The 18910-nt window shown below is 44.2% G+C and overlaps 1 protein-coding gene across 3 annotated transcripts in view; it reads left to right on the top strand.

The window, feature by feature from the left end:
- Positions 1–18910, top strand: part of MPRIP (myosin phosphatase Rho interacting protein) — an 845921-nt gene that overhangs the window by 652167 nt on the left and 174844 nt on the right. For all 3 annotated transcript variants that reach the window (XM_078665226.1, XM_078665225.1, XM_078665227.1), the window contains one exon: positions 5903–5989. In XM_078665226.1, coding sequence (XP_078521352.1) covers positions 5903–5989 — 87 coding nt within the window. The remainder of the gene's footprint in view (positions 1–5902; positions 5990–18910) is intronic.

Raw genomic sequence — 18910 nt, 5'->3', positions numbered from 1 at the left:
TTAAGTCTAGTTGGATTCCAACCCCAAGTTTGCCCCAGGCCCATTGAGGGGCATGTCACATTACGTCTGTGATGGAAAGAAGGGCGAAACCAGCTGGAACTCAGATCCACAACTATCATTGAGCGGAATTGGGAATCCGACTGGCCTCGTAAAATATGCTGACTGTGTCTTGGTGTAATCTGCCAACAACAGGACATAATTCAGCAACACCCGCACGTTGTCTTCTTTCTCCTCGTAACATCAACCTGCAGGTGTTGAAAAGGCTTTTTTTATTTTCTCTTCCAGCTGGGCCAAAAATAAATGTTGCTGCAATAAATTATGTCCGGAATGCTGAATGAACCAAACATTCACATCTGGGTTAATTCCATCATTCTTTTGCTCACTATGCCACCCCAGTTTGGACCCAGCCATATGCAAATCAGTCTTGACCCTGCTCCTCATGGGAACAGTCCAGCCCGAGTTGCCAACCCGGGTCCTCCCTGAACCGGAAACAAGCATTCTGGGACCGGATTCGGGGTAACATCCCTCCTCAACCAGGCTAGCTTGAATCCAGTGGCACAGCAAGCAAGGAACCCAGGTCTGGGGATACGCATCCTACATAGGGCAATAAGTGCTGCTGCAACTGATGATGGACGGAATGCTGAATGAATCAAACATTCACCCACAGTCAACAGATCTGGGTTAAATCCATTGTTCTTTTGCTCACTATGACACCCCAGTTTGGACCCAGCCATATTCAAATCAATCTTGACCCTGCTTGATACATACTGCTTTATTTTGGTACTGTGGGACTCACACTTCGACGCAACCCCAATGTGGTATTGCAACAAACAGCACAAAGTGGGGTTATGGGTCCTGTGCAAAGGAGGCTTCACGTCTCTGGAAATGGCTGAACATTCATGTAATTTCCCTGATAGCTCAGTGCCTGTCAGGATCTTTAATCTCCAGGGCAGACAAACTCAGCCAACGTTGCCTTAATGGATCACGAATGGCAGTTACACTCAGGGGGTGCACAGGGCATCTTCCAAGGATGGAAAGAACCATTGGTTGATCTTTACTCCTCTGTAGAGAATGCACATTGTCAAAGCTTTTGGCGTTGGAGTTTCCAAGGTAGCTCTTCCTCAAGACAGCTTTCATTTCAACTGGGGCTCGGAACTTATGAATACCTTTCTACTCCTACATCTCCTCCAAGAGTGCTGAAAAAGATCATGAAAGACCAGCCCAAGTATTCTAGTGGCTTCAGATTGGGCGAGGAGCATGTGTTACCCGGAATTTCCCGCCATGAGCATTTGTCCCCCAATCATGCTGCCCTTTCAAGGGGGACATCCTGTCGGAGCAGCAGGGTAGGATCCTGCATCTGAGCCTGCACAACATGCATCACCATGCATGAGCATTGACTGGCAACAGCTGAGGGGGTTTTGATCTCCCTCCCGAGGGAGGCAACCAGGCATCCATCCACCAAGAGTGTAAACGCAGGACGCTGGTAGAACTTTTCTATCCGGTGTTCGCCCCTGCAACAGCCAATCCTTGAATGCAAAGTTGTTTGGCATCTTCTTTTTTTGCCTGTCTTTAGCTATGCACTGCCTTGCAGGGACAACACATTAGGGTGATCTTTTTCTCCCTTTCAGTCTATTTATGTTTGCCATATCATCCATTACTTTTCACATCACCTGTTATGATGCGTTTCTTAAAAGGGCTGACCAACATGTTCCCACTAACAATTTTTATGGTGCAGCAGTGGGACCTTAATTTGCTTCTCACTTAATCAATTTGCACTCCCTTTTAACTGATGCACAGTTCTTTTACGCCTGTTTACCATAAAGACTGTATTCCTCATTACCATTACTTCAGTAAGGCGAGTGAGTAATCTTCAGGCCCCATCCGTCTAAAAGACTTACACTGATTATTCCCCGGATAAATTTGGTCCTATGGACGAAAGCGGCTTTTCTGCCAAAGGTAGTTGTGTCCTTCCAAATTGGGCAATTGATTACCTTGCTGGCCTGCTATACTCCACCTCACCCATCTAAAGAGGAAGAAAGCCTCCACCGTACCTAAGTGGATCCACAGTTTTTACAGTGATCGGACCAGAGACCATTGTATGGACTGTCAACAGTTTGTGAGCTTCTCTGGTGCCAGATAGGGAAAAGCAGTGCACAAGAGAACTATCTCCTGATGGATTGTGCTATGTATTAAAATCTGCTATGGGCTAGCCAAAAAGAAGCCCCCAGAAGGATTGTACACTTATTTCACCAGAGTGAAGGCTGCTTCCACTGCTCTAGCGCGTGGTCTACCAGTTTTGAACATCTGCCAGGCTGCTATGTGGGTGTCCCTCCACATGTTCATGAAGCACTACTGCCTGGATAGCAAGGTCTGGTGTCATGGGTATTTTTCCTGATCTATTCTGCAGGATTTCCTAGTCTGAGCCATTCCACAGGCCCACCTTTGTCCGGTGGGTCCTTCCTCTGAGTGTACTGCTCTCCTTGAAAGGGACACATAACTATGCTGTCTGGATCTTATTTAAATCACTCACAAACTATTTATTTATTGTTTTTTCACAGGGTCTACAAAATATGATTAAGAAGTGGGAAAAGGTAATATGAGAAAATAAAGAATAGGTAGTGGAGGAAAAGATTGAAATAAGTGAAAGTGTCCAGAACATTAGCAGGACAGGCAAAACGAAACCACTGGAACACTGGTTGGAGGGAGACATCAGAGCCTGCCGAAAATCATTCCATGGTATTTGAGTGGCCAAAAGCAAGCTCTTCCCTTTAGGAAAACCTAGTGTTTCCCATTCAGATTGATTCATGTTTTCCTAGGAACATCTTGATCATACCAGATGTCTTGCAACCCAAGTACTGGGACCTCCTTCACAAACCTCAGAATGACATTATGCCCAGGAAGTTTGATTTGTTTCTACTTCTCTTAGCTTAATTTCCTGCTCACTGAAAAGAACATCCTTCTGAAGCCAATGAGAGTGTATATCACTGTTCTGCACTAACGGGTCATTAACACCAATACCTCCTTTTGTTTGTCTCTGGGAGTTCTGACCAGAACAGGGCAAAGTTCGGTTTGATTGTTCCTTTATCAAAGGTCTAGTGAAGAGTCATAACAAACCATTCCCTTTGTGTGTTTTTGATATTAATTTAGTGACAAAGTGAAATTCAGACGAAAACATCAGGATTACTCCAACATAATTAAAAGCTAATCACGATGTAACTGCTCCACATGACTCCAGTGGTTGCAGTGACATCCAAGTTAGTGGATGCATGTAATCTGTGAAGCACAGATCAGTGTGATTCAGGCCCTAATTTTTAAAGCAGGGTGATCTGTTGACCTTGCACCCTGTACAGGATGAGGCAAATGAAGCTAGCGACACACAGTGAGGTACCCTGATAAAGACAGTACAGAGGGTGATAGGAGGTAGGGCTACCTGCATAATAAAACTTCCAAGCTTGAATTAATTGGGTTCCTAGGTACCACAGGGCTGTAACTGCAGAACTTACTGAAATATCTGTCCTGCAGTGTTTGCATTTTCTTGTTAGAAATATCTGTGATCAATATAGCATTTAACAAAGAGCTGTGAACCCACAAAAGTACCTGATCACATCTGTGTTGACAGAGATGCCTCTCACTATAAAACAATTGTGCCATGTGAATGAGACTTCTAGCCAAAGATTCCTTACTCTAGAATCTTACCCAGGCATCAGGCTACTCCTCCTCCTCCTCATAATATGCTTCTGTGTATGAGATGTCATCGAATCCAAACACCAAGTGCATTCATCCTCCAGTCTGACTTCATTTTGCAAGTGAATGAATCAATAAGACTATACAACAGTGGTCAATAGCAAATAACTTCACAACTCTACTAGTAAAAGATTTCTTAAGCAAACAGATTCCCCAGTAGGAAATCATTATAAAGGTTTTGTATTGAAATGGATGAAAACCACATTGCTAGAAGGTTAAAATGCAAACACAATTTACCAAACAGGAGAACACACTGCATTTTCCACAATATTAAAACATACATTTTTGCTTTTAATATGGAGCTCACCTTGAAATGTAGTTGAAAATGTTGCCACCAAAAGCGCTCAAGGTCAAAGTTTTGTACAGCACTGCAAAACCCCTTAGTGATTATATTGACAATGGACCAAGATCTGAATCGTTCTGCTTTGTAAAAGATGTATAATATACAAAACATTACAGGGAAGAAAAAAGATTATATTGCTTTCTGGGTATTCCCATTTGAGCGATCTCAATATTGAGCACAGTGGCACCCACAATCCTGGCTCCAGTGTAAGAAGTTTGCAGTCTAGCAAAATCCAAGCAGAATCAAAACATGTTCCTTTAGACCGTGAGAGAAAGCAACACTTTCATTATAGCTAGAGGACGCAGGAGAAGATAGAGCAAATTCCCAGTCATCTGATAAAATGGGGAGCAAGTATGATCTCCCCGAACTACATCTCCTTTATATCTGTACATTGCTGTAATGGAAAGAGTCGAACCTTTGTGCTTTTCATGTTTATGAATCTTTCTTGTTTTTTAATGTGATGCATACATTCATACTAGACAAACCCTATTGCTCTTTGGGTTTAAGGCTTTTTGATAAAAAATGCAGTATCCATATTTTTATGGTCACATTTTATGGTGGTTCATTGTACATTCGACTACCATAAAGATATATAGGGCAGAATGTGATTAAGATGAAAGTGGGGGCACCATGTAATGTAGGATGCCACGTTTTGAGTGAGGTATTTTGTGACTTAAGTTTGGGGCTCAAGAAGTTTCTAGTCCTTAGTATTTTTACTACATGATAGAGCGGGATCTAAACATGAAAGGGGAGATGAAAAAGATGCATAATTGAATATTATATCACAAAACAAGATTTGACAAATGAGTTAACAGTGTTGCTATTAATTGGTATGATAAAACATTTTGAAAATCACTCAAACCTGTGCATTTCCTATATGGAATTGGTAAGGAATTAGCATTAAGACATTAGCTCATTGTATAGGTTCTGAGCATGGCAGACTGGGCTGAATAGTAATGATATAGTTGGTAGAGACATCTCCTGAAATAATTAGAGCCAATCCAGGATATAGGTTAGGTAATTACTATTTCATCAAACCCACATACTATCATCATCATCAGCAGCATGAATCCTTTCTGTAGATTGATACGGAACCTTGAAGTCCAGCGCCTATGAAAAACTGTTTTTAAAGAGTTTAACCTTAAGTAGCTTTTTGGAATCCAGGTTTGGGCGGGGTCATGCAAGCCTTCTGATGATCAATATCTTGATATACTTGGCAGCCGTGAGTAAGTCAAGTGGTTTTGTTAGGCAATTTAAAATGATAGCAGAGAGCACTGCTCTTAGATGTACATTACAGGGATTATTTCCCATCTAGGAGGATTCATTTGGACTAACTGTTGTCTTGGGTCAGGCAGGTTGTGCATCATTTAAGACGGTGCCTCTGAAGCCTACATGTTCTGTGAGGGTATTGAGCTGGTTCGGGTGGTCGACTAAATTTAATGCAGCCAAGAGGGCTTGTTTATCAATAACACTGTTTGCAATAATGTTAATTTACCATACCTATATACAGGCTTTCTTAATTATTTTGTAATATACCCTTAGTTTCAAATATAATATTCATTGTAATGTCATTTAAATCTTTATTATCCCATGGGGTTAGTAGTCCAAACGTAAGCATTCTTTTAATGGTAATTCATATACTTCGTTAATAAGGACTACCTGAAGGGAAAACTAGAACAAACCTCCTCTAGTGAATCTTTTACTTTGAGGAGTGGAACGTCTGTGTATTCTGAGCTTACCTTGATGTACAGCAGAAAGTGCATTGCAGGTGACGTTATATTTGCATGTAAGTGAACATTGTTTATTCTATTTTAGGTCCTGTTGCGGGTCAAGGAATCCGAAATACAGTATCAGAAGCAAGAAATAAGTTCTCTTAAGGATGAATTACAGAGCGCACTTCGGGTAAGACCAAAAGCCTGATATGAGATTTGAGATATAGCTAACCCTCTTCACAGAAAATCTTACCTTCATAAGTGTTCAACGCCCCACATAATGTTTAGATACAGGTACATCAGCCCAGTGCGCAGAAAATGTATCCAGTCGGCACAAAGCTAATATTCAGTGTTATAGTAGATCAAAGAAACAATGTGGAAGTTAATAAGATCATTTTGAAAGTTTGAGGAAAGTCATAAAACTCCATATTGTCCCCTAAAAGATGTATATTCTTCCACTCTCCTTAGAACTTAAGGACTGAACCACATGAGAACAAAGTATAGGAAGGTTAATCACACAATTACAAAAGGAGGTATATGAAATGTTGCATGTGGATTGTAGGAAGCTGGCTTTTAATGTAGTATACAAAAACGAGAAAGACCAGACATCCCTTATTGGTTTACAGGGCTCAAATTAGTAATCCCAAATACTTTGTTTTCTGGTAGTGTGGGCAAGAGGTTTATGCTGATCAGAGTGTTGTGTAATTGCTTTTGTTGAACACAGTCAGTAAATGAGGCACACACTCAAGAAGAATCTCAAGACTAGTTTAGACAAAAGAACTTCGTTAATGGGTAAGCACTTTTTGTAATATCAATTTTACCAGGTAAGTAAAATGTTCTGCCAAATGCATTTTTATGCGGTAGTGCTTTTCTATGAAGAAAATACATATACTACGTACGGGTCTTTGCAAACAGTTCTTAGCGGTCCCCTTTAGGACTTAAGGTGCTGGAGACCAAGGTCCAAAGTAAACCAGCAGTTCGCGTTTACCTGCCCTGGAGTATCTGGATGCAGAGGTGCTTGTCGGGTTGGAGGCCTTGCGCACTACAACGTAGGCAAGGAGGTGGGCTACCTAGAAACATGCTGCAGAGGGGGATTTGGGGACAAGTCTAGGAGCTCCCAATGGGGAGCTCCGGTCCTGGAAGCAGGGGAACACAGTCTGTTGTCATGGATCCTGGCCGGGGAGCTCTGATGCAGAGGGTTTTGATTGGCTGGTGCCTGTGCGTCAAAAGCACCCACTGATCTCGGTTAGACCTGCAAATGGGGACAAATCAGGACAGCTGGGCCTCTCTCGGTGCTGGCCTCAAAATCTTTCATGGGTGAAAAATATTCAACACAGGTACCTGTTGGTCAGACTATGCCTTGACACAGCCCATTTCTTGGTGGCATATCCATTACACAGCATCTTTTCTGCCACTCTTCCAACCTTTCCCGCCGATGGATTGTCTGCAAAGAGCACCGTGCACTTTATCCTTTTTTGCCAAACTATTCTGCATTTAGGTCTGTATACATCTTACCAGTCTTGAAACCTGCCAAGATAAGGCAGTGCAAGGCTTCCCTGGAGTTTCTCGCAACGGCTATCCCCAGTAAAGGTATGCTATTCAGATGCAACATTTTAGCCGCAGGCTATACTCCTCCGCTCTGTATCATGACGAGCATAAAATTTGCCTCTATAGTAATGTCCTTCTGGACAGTGAATGCTTGAAATGCTGCTGGCATCTGGATTTTATGATGTATTAGTCAACCCAGACCGTTTTAAATAGGGCTCAATTACATATTGTAACAGAATTGCTTTGCAAATGGCTATGTCCTGCAACCAGTATATAATATTGTCTTACTATGTAAAATTGATATTTCTTTATATATTGAGCCACTTTGTCTTTTTATACTTTTTAAAAACATTTTTTATGATGTATCTGCTGTTTGTGTACTTTGATGATTTTTAATCAAAATCAAATAAAGGGTTGACTGCAACAATGTGAAAGTTAATAAGAACATTTTGATATGTTTGCAGAAAGTCATAAAACTCCATAATGTTCCCGAAAAGATGCATGTTCTTTTCACTTTCCTTAAAACTGAAGGAGTGAATGACATGAAAACAAAGTATAGGAAGGTTAAACACACAAATACAAACGGAGGTATACGAAATGTTGAATGTGGATTGTAGGAAGCTGGCTTTGTAGTATCCCAAAACGAGCTACACTATGTAGAAATTCCAAATGGCTCTTATTGGTTTACAGGGCTTAAACTAATAATTCTAAATACTCTCTTTTGTGGTAGTGTGGGTGAGCAGTTTAGGCTGTTGTTGAACACACACACTCAAGAAACTCAAGACCAATTTAGAAAAATATCAAGTATTTGTATATTTATTTTAACACCAAGAACGTTGTTAATGGGTAAATATTTTTTGTAATAGTAATTTTAGCAGGTAAGCAAAATGTTCACTCAAATGCATTTTTATGCGGTAAAGCTTTCCTATGGAGAAAACTACACATACTGCATACGGTTCTTTGCAAACAGTACTCTGGGGTTCCCTTTAGGACTTGCGTTGCTGGGGGGCCAAGGTCCAAAGTACAACCAGCAGTTCGGGTATACCTGCCCTGAAGTGTTGAACAGCTTGGAAGCCTTGTGCGCTACAGCCTAGGGAAGAGGGGGTGCAACTAAAAGAAACAGGCTCCAAATGAGGACTTGAGGACAAGTCTGGGAGCTCCCAACAGGGGGCTCAGTTTGGGGTGGGGGGGGCCTAGGAGCAGGAGAGCACTGTCGGTTATCGTGGACCCAGGCCGGTGAGCTCGGGTGCAGAGGGTTAGGGTTGCACTGGTGCCAGTGCATCAAAGGCACATACAGATCTCAGTTAGACCCGCAAAGAGGGACAAATCAGGACAGCTGGACCCCTCTCGGTACTGGTCTCTGCGATGCTGATGTTCCTCGTTAGCTCCTCGGTCTCTGCGGCGTTGTAGTCCGGATTGGACTGAAACAAGCTTTGGTTGCTGCAAGGGTTCCCGTACCCCGGGTTTTGGTGTAGGGCGGCTCCGGTTGGTCCTGGCGTCTTCTCACATGGTGGGGAGATGAATCTGACCACTTGGGACACAATGGCCTCTTCCTGGGCGGCTGCTGCATAGGTGGACCCAGTGAATAGTGGAACGGTGCTTGCAAACTGCAGGGAAGTGGCTCCTCCACTTCAAGGGAGATTATTGCGGCTTGGTGAAGTGCTGGAGGCCCTCTGAGGCTTTTGGATGCTGCACAGGTGCAGAACGAGTCGGGCGTAGCACATTGTCGGGATAGGAGCTGGTAAACAGACAGGGTTTGGCGCCAAAGTCCACCAGCAGTCTGCAGTTCTTGCTTCTTCATCTCTTTTTTTGTCCTCTACTTTTTTCTGACAGTCGAATCTGCATTCCTGGTGTCAGCAGGCCACCTAAATACTCAATTTAAGGGTATTAAGGATAATGAAGGGTAATAACCAGTGGGCTACTGATCCTTGGAGTCATTACACCCCCTATATTACCACTTCCTGTGGGTAGTGAGCATAACCCTTTCCCAGAATTCTTAACTCCATCAAAATCAAAATGATGCAATCCTTCTTTCGTGGGATACATATGGCAGCCTTACGGGTGTGACTGGCCTGGTAGTGCACCATGCCTCCTAACATAGCTAATCTCCTGCCTGTCCTGGTGTCAAATGGGCCTCAGGGCAAAAGGTGGCATCTCCCAGGTCTGGGGAAGCAAGGATCGCATATCAGAGGCAGCAGGGGGAGTTTGAAGTCCTTTGCCTTGGTATGCAGAGTCACTAGCCATCCTGCTGGAGGAGGTGTGAACCCCTTCCTCTAGAGCAGATATTGTTTCTGACCTCAACGAGCACCTGATCTCACATGCAGGGGGTAAGAAACCTGTCTGTGGTGGCAGGTTGGATGATATTAGTCAGCCAGCACACTAAGAGGCTGGTAGCTTTCAGGTAATAAACCAAAACGAGTGCCAGTACTGAGACCAAATAAACTAAAAACCTTAACCAACAGACTAGAAACTTGAATTTTTAGTCTTGTGATGGAATTAATGCGTCACATTTAATTTTTATTTATAAATTTTCGAGCAGAAGAAAATACAAAAACATCTATTCAATATGTGCGACAGCAATGTTTAAGTAAACAAGAACAGACGTGGATGAACAAATCACAGTGCCATAGATATCAATACATACACCCTCTTTCCCATTCACTACCTCACTCAAAACCTAATTCTCTTCACACAAACTTGCATCCATACAAAAACACAGAAAAAATTAGAAAATGTAATCGGACCTACGTAGTCATATTAAAACAAACGTTACATTATAATTGAGACAGTAATACACGGCAGATTTGAAAATAATTGACAAAATCAACCTCCCCCTAACAATTGGGTTATATCTTTACAAGAATTTTACTGCTAGCATGTAACGTAGGTCAAACCACAACAAGGTCGACGCGTTTCAAACCGGACCCTTTTGTCCGATTCTCATCAGGACCAAACGATAACCTGAAAGAGGATACAAACAAGATCCTTAACATCATACGAAAGGTCACTCAATCAAAAAAAACATGTTGGCGCCTCGCCACGCCATGAATGCCTCCTACCTTATTCTAAAGGGTGGCTTCTCAGAAGACGTAAATTTCTGTTAAAAAATCGCAAACAACAGTCTTGGTTAGTGACCACACATGTAACCCATTCCGTCAGTCTCTACTTGGATCTAAACAGCAGGTCGGCCCCTTTTGGGGTTTGCTTACCTCCACAGAATCGGTGGGGTATGAAGAAGTCGAGCTGTCGGTAACCCGAGGTCCACCAACCAAGCTTTCTGGGACTTGTAGTACTGAAAAAATAGATGCGGAGGTTGAGTTAGGTGTGAGCAGTATATGGCCTGTCTCGAGCAATCTCAACGGACGCTGGACCCTTACTTCAAAGTGAAGACGGCGTCTCCTAACTTGTGGAGGAAGATATGTATGCCTCCTTCTATTGGCTGCTCATGTCGCCTTGGGCAGCGCTTCGCGGTTGTTTTTCGTTTTCTGCAAGGGTAACCTCAGAGTTAATTACATGTAACGCAGATACGAGGGAGCTGCCTGGTATGTCTAAACACGCGGTGCTAAAGCTTATCAGTCAAGAAGGGAGGGTAGCTTTCAGGTGGCGCCTGTATGGGGCCCTCAGGGTGCATGTTATGAAGCCACTACTGGCATCAGTAGGGATATACTAAGACAAGGTGTTTGATACGAAATACTATAGGTTTCAGTGAAGCCAAGGTGGCTTGCCTGTTCAGTTGAACTATCTAGCAAGTGAACCATGCAGCACAGGGGCATATCTGCTAATGCAAATAGGTCCTAACTTGTAGTATAATACACCCTGCCTTGGTGTTATATGGTCTGCTGTAGGGGCAACTTACATATATTGCATGCGGTGTCTGTGGACATGGCACAACGGTGTGTGTGCCATGTCATGTTTTTACTCTTGTCTGCACCTTTTTATGCAGCCTGCAATTGCAGTGTACACTAGTTTGGTGGTAGGTCCCTTAGGGTGACACAATTCATGCTGCCTACCCTCTTTAGTACCCATGCCCTAGGTACCAGGGGTACCATTTAAAAGTGCTCACAGGGGTGCTAAAGGTCCTGCCAATTGGTGAACAGTTGCATGGGTACCTTGTTTGAGGGAAAGAACATTGGTACTGGGGACCTTTTTAGCAGAAACCCAGTGCACTTCAGTCAAAGTTGCATCAGATACCAGGAAAAAAGTGGGGATGACCATGTTAAAAAGGGGCACTTTCCTTCATGGATGCTGTTGCATCCTGTTCAGCATACCACGAAGCAAGCTACTGGGCCTCAACTGTGAGGTTGAGATTTTTTGACACTGATATCTTGGGGTCCGTCTTACTATGGATTTGCACACTGGGATGAGTAAAACCCCTCAAGCAGTTAACTTTCAGTGGTTGTAAAGGCGAGTAGCCACAAACTTCTCCAGGAGGTACTGAGGGGTGATGCTTGAGCACAGCACTCAATAAACAAATGTTAATATAATAAATAACTGCCCAACTCTGTGCTTATTTTTCAAGAAGAAAAGAGCTTGAATTCATACTAGAATAAAATCCTATAAATATACAAATATCCACAGTGCAATTTAGTCTCCTAGCGCTGGAATATTTCTGCGCCTCTTCCAGCTGTTGGCCTCGCCCCCTCTTATACTCCAGGCCATTAATTCCTTGGGTCAGTACCTAGCATGATTAGGCTCAGGGGCTGAATATCCCGAGACTGATTATTGTGCACAGCCTTTCTTTTAGTTCACTGTTTCTCATCCAACGAATGTCAATCTGTGAGTGGTCAGCATGCTCCTACAGCCTCCCAGCTCTTCCTCTTGTTTTATCTATTCACCCTCTTCCAGACTGAGTGCAAGACAGAAGTTCCTTTCAGCATCCTCTGCGATCACATCGGTGATGATGCATTAGTGCTGGAGACAGCTTCTCTGGGAAGTGCAAGATCTCTCATTCCTGGTTCGACATGTGCTTGGTGCTGCCCTTGTGAGGTCTGATCGGCCCAGAACGGCATTGCAATGCACAAGCTGACTCAAGGAAGGCTTTTCACATGTCTCAGTGGATGGATTAAGCCAAAGCTCAGGTCGTGTAGCAATACAGGTTATGTTGTGTCACAGTTTGCATACTGAGGCTCAGGTCACGCTGCATTTCATGATATGAGCACAACAGCTCGAGTCACACTTTAGCTTCACGATTCCGCTCTTCTTCCTCCAGGCCGAGCATGAGCTGCCTCACCGCCTTTCTATGCTGTTCCAGCTTGGGGATAGGTGTGAAGCACCTGTACCCAGAGCAGGCTTTTATTTCTGAACCACAAGAGCAAAAGGCTTCCACCTCAGGGGGTTAGAAACATGTCTAGAGGTAGCAGGCTGGTGGGGACCAGCCAGGCACACACTAGCCAGTTGGTAGGGTTTCAGGGGGCACCTCTGATGTGCTTTCTAGGTGCATTTCTTAATACATCCAACACTGGCATCAGTGTGGGTTTATTAAGCTGAGATTTGTGGTACCAAACATCTTGAAATTAAGTGAAGCCATCATGGAGCTGTGAAACTCATATTGGCAAGCTCCCTGCCCATGTACTCAGTATGGCTTCACTGTGAACTTATAATGTCTAATAATGGATTTAGGCACTATAGGCACATATCTGCTCATTCATGTATGCTCTCACATGAGGTATAGTGCACCCTGCCTTGGAGCTTTATGGCCTGCTGTAGGGTGACCTACTTATGCTTCTTGCAGTACCGGTAGGCCTGGCACACAGGGATGTGCACCAGGTCGACAATTCACTTTTATCTGCACCAAAACACGCAGGCTTCTGTGACAGTATGCCTGTGTTTGATGAGGGGTCTCCTGGGTTGCCATAATACATGCTGCAGCCCTGTGACCTCTCTGGTCACATGGCCCTTGGTACTATTGATATCTTTTACCAGGGACTTCTATGTGACCCAGAGGTGTGTCAATTGTTAAATCTAAGGTACAGTTTTGGTAAAGAACACAGGCACTGGGACCTGGTTAGCAGGAACCCAGCGCACACTCAGTCAAAGATGCATTTGAGTTGGGCGAAAAGTGTGGGGGGGTAACCATGCCAAAAGGAATACTTTTGTGAAGGTATTGTAGAGCCTGCCGGCACCGGGGCACTCAGATTGCTCTACACAGTCTTCCTCTTCTGAAGGCTCACTGCACCAGGGTCACAATGCACCTTGCTTATCCTAGACAATCACTCATCCTGCATGGTGGGCAGTCCAACTTCCATACCTGGTTTGAGGTGGCTCTACTTTCTAGTGTCCTTTCCAGGCAGATTCTAAGACTAAGCCTTTGTGTAGAATGATGCTTCTCACAGCCTCCAGCCAGGAGTAAAAGCAATAGAGGCACAAGGAAGTGTGAGCTTTATGTACCTAGATCATCAACACCCCAACTGACAGTGATATGGGGAAGCAAAAGGCAGGGTCTCACCCGAGATTGCTCCTTCACCTTGTGCAACGGAGTCTTCAGTCTCATCACTAACTCCTGTCATCAACCAAATGGCAGTGTTTCAGGAAGACTCACCGAATTTCTAAAGGAGCCTGGTTTCCTCTGCCCTCACTGCATTGTCTAGGACTCCTCCCTGTAGCTTCGGAAATCTCAGAAGGATAATGTTACTTACCCAGTAAGCATCTGTTCTTGGCATGTAGAGCTGAAGATTCACATGCTTTGTATACTCCTGCCAGCTAGTGTTGGGTCTGCATGTTTGCAAGTTGTTTTTCTTCAAAGAAGTCTTTCCTGTCACGAGGTAAGGTGACTCTTCCGTTTTGTTAATAGTGCGCATGGGCATCAACTCCATTGTTAGATTGTTTTCCCACCGAGGGTGAGAATGGAGTTGGTGAGTGTAGAATAGAGATGTCCATGTGTATGAATGTAAATTGAGAAATACAACAACCACAGGAGGCGGGTGGGCGCATGTGGATCTACAGCTCAACAGATGCTTACTTGGTAAGTAACATTATCCGTTCGAGGCATGTGAGCTGTAGCTCAAATGCTTTTCATAGACTAGAAAGCGGTGGCTAACCTGTAGTGGTTGTTGTAATTTGCAACAGTGTGTTCGAGGCATATGAGCTACAGAATACATACTTGTGCATAGATTACCATCTGGTGTTGGGCTCGGATGTTTGCACTTTTTTGTTGTCTTGGAAGAAGTGTTTGTAGTCACAAGATCAGTGACTCCTCCTTTGGACGATAGTGCACATGGGCATCGACTCCGTCCTTAGATTCTTTTTTTCCGCCATTGGATTCGGATGTGACTTGCTGCGGTTCGGTACTGTGTTTCCAACCCTTTTCGACGCGCAACCCATCAACATTCGACGGTATTGTTTTGTTTGCGTGCTCTTTGTTGCACTAACCTTAAAATCTTCGATTCTGGTCTTCGACGCAGGCCGTTGGGCCTGTCTGCGCCATTCGGCCCTACGGCTAATGGAAAGGACTCCATTTAAAAATTGCCCCCAGTGTGGAGCTAAATTTCCACACAGTGACCACCACAAGGTCTGCAACCTTTGCCTCTCACCGGAACACGAGGAAAGGGATTGCCAGACCTGCGCCTCTTTTTGCTCCAAAAAGACTATCCATAATCACCGGAGTAACGACACGTTATGGCTCAACAGGCTGCACCAGTGCCACACGATATTTTCGACGAAGGCCCCAATATTGCAGGGGATTCGGAGGAGCTCGACATAGTCTCTGAAGCTGATGATTCCGACTCCGATGACCACATTACTCCAGGTCAACGAGTACAAACGTCCATACCCCTGCCCCATCCAATAAACAGAAGGCTCCGGTCAAAACTTCGCCTGAAGACCTAGGTCAAGACCGAGGAAAAATTTCAGAAGCCCCACCTCCGGGCCCGGCTCCGAATACAAGGGATAAGCCTTCCGGCTGCTCGGGACCGAGCAAGCTGCATTATGGAACCCATAAAACACCTTCGGTACCAATCAGGGACACACCCTATTCCCGTTACACCAAAAAAGGCCTCGGTATCAAAATCTTCGGCACCGAAAGACCATAAGGCCTCGGAACCGAACAAACACCAAAAACCTTCGGATCCGAAGAAGATTCCTGACTTGACACCGAAGCCAAAGGAGCACAAGACCCCTCCTAAGGCTCAGATCCCAAATCAAAACCACGCTCGGAACCGAAAAAAACGGCGCCAAAAGAGACCACAAGCAGGAGAACTGTTTTGGCCAGATCCTATTGATTCGAAACAAAAGACATTACATCTTGACCCTAAAACAGGTCATATTGTCAATATCCCAGCAAAAAAAGAGGACATTGGATTCCTCACAGCCTCCTGAGGTACCTGTGAAGAAAAGAGACTTTGCAACTTCACTCATAAGACCCTCTTCTCCTATTCTTCCTACCAAACCTTTGACTCATACAAACTCTCCTATACACTCTCCTAGACTCTCTCTGATACCTCTATACTCACAGGATGAGGATGATCTAGGGGACAGGGGTGGACACAATAAAGATCCTTTAGATTACCCTGATGATAACACTACTCCACCACAGAATACATGGGAAAATTACAACAATTCCACAGATCCTCCAGACCTTCCTGATCCATCTAGGCCATCCCCTCCAAATGACAATCTAGGTTTTAGTCAGCTCATTAATAGGGGTTGAACTACATTCTGACCCCATGGACGAAGATTTCCTACTAGATACATTTGCTCAGTCACAAAAATCAATACATACATTACCCATGCTTAAAGGTGTCATTAAACATGCACCAGACATATTTAAAGACCCTGTCAGGACCAGGATTCTTAATCCTCAGATTGATAAAAAAAGTATAAACCTGCCCCTAACGATCCCATTTACATAAAAGGACAACTCCCTTTAGATTCTTTGGTAGTATCAAATGCAAGAAAACATGCTAATTTCCAAACCTCCGGTGATGCTACACCTCCAGACAAAGAGTCTAAACTGCTAGACGCATCAGGCAAACGAGTTGCCTCCCAAGCAGCCAATCACTGGAGAATAGCTAATGCACTAGCACTGCTTGCCAGATATGACAGGCCTCCCTACGATGAGCTTGAAGATCTTATTCAACATTTACCTGACCAATACAAAGCCAAGGCCAGCGATCTGGTCCCAGAGGGCAAGTTAAATGCATCCATCAATTGTGTCCTCGATGCCTCACTTTTGGTAGCGGTGCTTGGCAAGCAAGCCTGATAACACTCTACTGTAGCAGCCTTCAATTCAAATAAGCAACCCCACTGAGATACTAGTTTTGCACGCCTCTTGTAGCCTACACTTAAGTGACACGCCTGGGAGGGTGGTGCGGGAGGAGGGGAGGGGGTGTTAGTTGGAATTGGGAATTTTCCAATGGTCGCAACTACTCATCCTGATGACTATGCAGTGTCTGAAATGTTGACATGGGCATCATTTGGGGCCGCAACTGCGCCCTACATAATCTAATTTACACTGTGACGTTACTGTCTATCTGGGGTATGTAACCGAAACCCCCTTTTTGGATGTATGGAAAATCAATAAAATGTGTTTTAAAATTAATCAAATGAGCCCTCGATGCAGCAGACTCTGCATCTAGATCTTTCAACACCAGCGTCTTACTTCGCAGACATGCATGGTTGCGCATTTCTGGTTTTAAATAAGAAGTGCAAACAACTATCTTAAATCGGCTGTTCGATCAAGAACACCTCTTTGGCCCAGCTGTGAAAACAGCTTTAGGGAAAATGAAAAAAGATACAAACACTGCAAAATCCATGGGAGCATTACAATCTCAAACACCACAAGGTTCCTTTCGTTGCGCCTTTTATAGGGGTGGATCCAAAAACATTAGCACAGACACTACTTCCTCCTCGTACAAGAGTCCCACACAAACATCCCCCAAAAAGGCATATTTCAGAGGTGGGTACAGAGGAAATAATAACGAGGGTAGAGACCGAGGTAACAACAATCGAACCTCCCCTACTACCAAACAGTGACTTCCCTCCTCTCCCTCCCTACCTGTCTGGAACTCCATCACTACAGACAGGTGGGTAAGACAAATTATCCAGTATCGTTGCTGCCTTGGAACTTACCTCAACTCCCCCAACCATACGGCCCAAACAACGTCCAATGTCCACGGAACATCTAACACTCCTGAAACAGGAAGTTCTCTCACTTCTTGTAAAACATGCAATAGAACTAGTTCCCCTTCAGCATCAAGGCACAGGGGTTCACTCCCTCTATTTTCTCATTCCCAAAAAAGACAGTACTCTCAGACCAATACTGGACCTCAGACCTTTGAATATCTACATACAATCAGACCTCTTTCATATGGTCACCCTTCAACAGGTCCTCCCACTGCTCCAACAAGGAGATTTCCTTGCCACTCTAGAGCTCAAGGACACCTACTTCCATATTCCTATACACCCTGCTCACAGGAAATATCTAAGGTTTGTAGTGGAAGGTCAGCACTATCAATTCAAGGTCCTCCCATTCCGAGTGACCACAGCACCCAGCTTCTTCACAAAGTGTCTAGCAGTAGTAGCCGCGCACTTGCAAAGACAACAAATTGATGTGTTTTCATACCTGGACGACTGGCCCATAAAAGCCAAGTCATACAACCAGTGAGTGTTCACCACACTCACCAAACAATTCAATTGCTCCACAACTTGGGATTCACAATAAACCTCACCAAATCACATCTTCAATTGTCTCACATACATCAGTATCTAGGGGGCACAATAAACACTTCCAAAGCCCTTGCATACCCCAATCCAGTCAGGATAGCCAGTATGCAAACCCTCATAACAAAATTTCAACCCCAACACTCATTACCAGCTCAAGTGTTTATGCAGCTAATAGGAATGATGGCTCATAGTACCTCATGCAGGACTCCGGATGCACCCTTTACAAGAATGTTTAGCACGTCATTGGAACCAGGCTCAAGGTCAACTTTCAGATCTGGTGTTGGTGGACAGCCGCACACATCGCTCTCTGCATTGGTGGAACAAACCAACCTTTCCAAAGGGTGACTGTTCCTAGACCCAGTTCCACAGATAGTGCTAACAGCGGACGCATCGCTCACCTTCTGGGGAGCCCATCTCTTAAACCATACAATTCAGGGCAGGTGGACCCCTCAACAAAAAGTGCTCCACATCAATCACCTGGATTTACTGGCAATCTTTCTATTATTAAAATCATTCCAGACAAATCTCATTAACAAAACTGTCCTTGTCTGCCTCCGACAATATGACAGCAATGTATTATTTACAAAAACAAGGAGGAACACATTCTTTGCTGCTTTCTCAACTAGCGCAAAGCATATGGAAATGGGCCATCCCACAAAAGATATACCTTCTAGCAGAACATCTTCCAAGGGTACACAATCAAATTGCGGATCTGCCCAGTCGTTAGACACAGCACATCGAAGAATGATAACTTCATCCAAAATTTCTTCATCCATTTTTTCAGATGTTTGGCCACCCAGACATAGATCTGTTCGCCACACACGCAAACGCAAAATGCCCAACCTTCGCCGCCAGGTATCCACACCCATTGTCCAAGGGCAATGCGGTATGGATAAAGTGGTCA

This window comes from Lissotriton helveticus, chromosome 10 (genome assembly GCF_964261635.1).
Source record: "Lissotriton helveticus chromosome 10, aLisHel1.1, whole genome shotgun sequence".
NCBI lineage: Eukaryota > Metazoa > Chordata > Amphibia > Caudata > Salamandridae > Lissotriton > Lissotriton helveticus.
This window is presented reverse-complemented; position numbering and strand designations above follow the sequence as displayed.